The following is a 4,174-nucleotide window of genomic DNA, read 5'->3' on the forward strand; positions in this document are numbered from 1 at the left end:
ACATCATACATACATACTTATCAATGATGCAATGATGCCAATCACCTGCCTGTTCCTGTGGCAGTTCCTTTTCCTGGTGACTGGTGACTGTGCTTGTGCATGATCCTGCCGCTTCATTAGCGGTATGCCACGAACAGCCTGGCAGTTTTAGTTGCATAACTCCAGGCAGCGTCTGCACGTTGATTTCGTATAAATTTCGTTATGGAAAGTGAGCAAAATCCCTTTCAACTTTATCTGCTTCTGTTGTTACCACCCCTCAACTCCCTGTTGTCTACCAGTCCAAGTTCTTGAATACCCACACGCCCTCCCATCCTTAGGGGGAGACGGAGGTGGTTTTCTGGCTTGTTTTGCGCTCCTGTGCGGCTTTATTATTGAGTTCTGTATGCCAATTTCCGTTTCGTTTTGCCGACAAATGCGTTTTGTAAATAAAATGTCAAAAGGATTTGCGAGGACACCAACAGAAACAGCAACAACAGCAACAACAACAACAACAACAAACAAAGACGACAAAAAGAAAAATGAAAATCGAGCAGTGAAAGGAATCCCATCAAAATGTCCAAGACAAGTAAAAGAGAGAGGAAGAGAGAAAGCGAGTGAGTGAGTGAGAGACTTGAGTGAGTGAAGTTGCTGTCATTTCTTTTACACAGGGTGTTCTGGCAATTTGAAAAAATCAAAGGAAACGAAACTTCTTGCAACGACACCTTGTATCTGCCACGCCCCCTTCTACCCACCCAGCAAGTCGATGAAGGAAAACTTAACGCGACATTTTCAAATGCCAAACAGATGTGACCTATCCACCGACGGACCGACCCACCGACCGACCATTTGAATGCCCGCCTTCTGTTTTCTTCACAATCCTCATCTCATACTCTTTTTGCGCGAAACTCATTTCCAGTTGCTTTGTACATATGCCGTGTATGTGTATTTTTAGTTCGATTTTGGCTCAAAGTCTGCCACCCCTTCCCCTCGACCACGCCCCATCCGCCAGCATCTTCGTCTTTGGCCCCCTTTTGCCAGGTTTTCTGTTGTTGGCACATTTATTGCCAAACGCATTTGCATGTAAATTATTGCATTTGCCGGCAAAAGAAACGAAACGAAACGAAAATGGAAATGGCAATCCGGCAATGGCTTTAGCCAATAGCAATGTAAATGCCAGTCCCTTTCTCCACCTCTCCACATCCGAAACCATAATCATCAATTGACCACGCCTAATCTTTTGGCTAAAAGAAATCCATATAGACATACGCCTTCAAGGTAATTTCAATCTGATGAATGAATAACTTCCAGCTGACAATTTCATCGATCGATAACTAATCAAAGTCTTGTAAACCAATGGCCACCGAATTTGTGGTTTGTCGAATTAATGCCAAGTACTTGAAATTGAAATAGAAATTGCAAAATCGACGAAAGTGCATCAATGTTTGGGGGCTAAAACAGCAACTGAAACTAAAAAGGAAGCGGTTTACCTATCTATGCCGATAGTTAATAAGAAAAGCGAGCGGTTTATTGCATATAAGCCAGATGATGATAAGAGAAATGAAGCTAAACGAAATTCTCATTCTTTTATGTGGGTCTGTGTGTGTAACTGTGTTTGTTTGTGTTCCAACAATAAATGAAATGAAACAATTTCAATAAAGTTTTTGGTAACAACGAAATGTAAACCGGAAACGGAAACTTGCAAAATGAAGTAAAAGGCCAAATTACATGAAACTGGCCCACTTACTCTTTCTTCCTCTGTGTGTGTGTGTGTGTATGTGTGTATAAGGATATGAAAATATTGTAAATGAAAGCAGAGAACCATGTAGATTGTGTATCCATAAAAAGCCAACAGAAAAACGCAAAAACGAGATAAAATGCACATTCATAGACACATGTACCACATACGAATGTAAATATACAGAGAGAGAAAGAGTGAGAGAGAGAGAGAAAGAGAGAAAGAAAGGGATACGTATATGTATGTATATTTTAAATAAATATCAAGATATTTCGATTTTTATCAAGTAGTAAAAACACAGCAACACCAGCAACCACAAAAGTTGCCACATTACCTCCGCATACACAAAAGAAAATTTGAATAAATTTTCCACCAACACGTTTTTCCTCTCATTCTCTCTCACCCACTCTCTCACTCTCTCTTTCTCTCTTTGTTTATATGGCTAGGTACAAATGGGTCAATGAATGCATTTTTATTGACCGGGTACCAACTTTGCACTTTCTTAAATGCAACAAATGAACAGGATTGAATTGCCAAAATGCATTTTGTGGCCAATATTTTATGGCCACATACGAAATGGATCCTCTGCATATGTATACTCATACATATGAAGTAAATGACAGTGAAATAATCCCCCCCCACACACACATACACACACAAACAGAAGAGGAGAAAAAGAGAGAGAGTGAGAGAATAAGTCTAGTTCTAACAAATATGTAGATGAAATTCTTCTTTTTTTCGTTTTCCTCTACGGATTCCTTCTTGAAGTTAGTTAGTTTATCTAAAAACAGGAGCGGAACTAATTGTTAAAGTCCTGCCCAAACAGTTTGACTAAAAAATGTTTTTAAATATTCCAACTTTGGGCGATTTTCAAAGTGGCCCTGAAGAAATGTTCACTACATGATAGAAATTTTTGCAGACAAACTGTCTGTGAGTGTAAGGCATAACTTCGACATATTCTTTTTTATGCTCCTGCTATTCGTATATCAGTTTGTAGTAAATAGAGTGAACTAAAGTACAAAAAGCTTCACACTAGTATGCTGTTAGTTATTAGTCAAAAAGTTGTTCATCTAACCGACTTGAGAACGAGAATTCTCTCATTCATTCTCACACCGACTGTAAGGCTAGTAAAGTCTTATACATATAAAAATGTTCAATAGTGAACAGTTACGAAAGAATTTCTGGAATCCAGAAGTCAGTCAGACAGACTTATTGCCCAAAATCCAGAAGGATGAGGAAGACCAGAGCAAGGCAATGATAACTACTGGCCCCTCGATGCTAGGAATCCGCTTCGATAGAGGAGTAATTTTCGCATCCAACACATTGGTAGCATATTTTACGTTGCATCGTTATCAGAATATTCAGCGTATTTTCAGGATGAGCGACAACATCCTTTTCACTGGCAGTGGAGACTTTCCCGATATCCAAGCGATCAAGCGACACATTGATAGCAAAATAATTGATGAGGAATACCACAAAAATTGCAAAGTGAGTCCAAGAGCTCTGTCCACTTGGTTGACCCGGGTCCTCTACTATCGTCGTTCTAAAATGGATCCTTACTACGTAACACTTGGTGTGGGTGGCATGGATGAAGATAATACCCCGTTTCTGGCCACGATCGATAAGCGTGGTTGTTGCTATGAGGACTTTGTGGTGGCCACTGGATTTGCCGCCCATATGGCCATGCCTTTGGTGCGTGAACGTAGACCAAGTTATCGGGACCTGACTGCCCGCGAAGCGGCCGAATTGGTACGCACATCGATGGAGGTTCTCTTTTATCGTGATACCCTTGCGATGGGCCGCTATGCTGTGGGAATTTGTACCGAAAACTATTGCGAAATAAAGGGCCCCTTTAATGTCAGCGAGTCCTGGTCGCTAGCCATCAATATTGAAGGATATTAGAGAACAATTTGAAACATTCTAAACACATAATACATTCGATATATTTTCTGATTAACGTACTAACTTTGTAATTGTAAATGCAATTTAAATAGAGAGAGAGAGTTACACAGAAGACCTGGAATTAAATGCATGATTAAAAACAAAAAATTAACTTTATCCTTTTACTCGATTTCAGCAAAGAAACTGATTCAAAAGCAAGAATGTCGTTTGATCATCAAATCTTCTTTGATTTTAATGAACAAAATAAAAATAACTGAAATAGTAAATTTACATAAAAAGAGATTGTAGAAAACAACTCGTTCAACAAGTATAAAGTTTCAAATGAGTCTAAGTAAACGTTAATGAAATGGAATGGAATGCGTAAAATATTATACATATAGTATATACCTATAGTTAAACCACATAAATGTATATTTCTGGCTGAGTATGTGGTTTATCTCATACTTCGTCAAAGGAATCAAAAGGAATATCGGGCGATTCATTCAACAAGAAGCAAAAATATTCTTGAAATGTTGCAATTGTTGCAATTTGAGACGACGACAAGGGCCAAGACATTAT

General features: G+C 39.0%; 1 protein-coding gene across 1 annotated transcript; it reads left to right on the top strand.

Annotated features, from left to right (window-relative positions):
- Positions 1 to 2,863: 2,863 nt before the first annotated feature.
- Positions 2,864 to 3,616, top strand: LOC137584849 (proteasome subunit beta type-4-like). Its single transcript, XM_068300434.1, has one exon. It carries the CDS (start codon positions 2,864 to 2,866, stop codon positions 3,614 to 3,616), a length of 753 nt encoding a protein of 250 aa, XP_068156535.1.
- The last annotated feature ends 558 nt before the right edge of the window (positions 3,617 to 4,174 follow it).

Source organism: Drosophila tropicalis, unplaced genomic scaffold (genome assembly GCF_018151085.1).
Source record: "Drosophila tropicalis isolate 14030-0801.00 unplaced genomic scaffold, ASM1815108v1 contig_158, whole genome shotgun sequence".
In the NCBI taxonomy this organism is placed as follows: Eukaryota; Metazoa; Arthropoda; class Insecta; order Diptera; family Drosophilidae; genus Drosophila; species Drosophila tropicalis.

What these genes read in the sequence shown, in the direction of transcription:
- LOC137584849 (XM_068300434.1), top strand. Translation starts at nt 2,864, where the DNA reads ATGTTCAATAGTGAACAGTTACGAAAGAATTTCTGGAATCCAGAAGTC.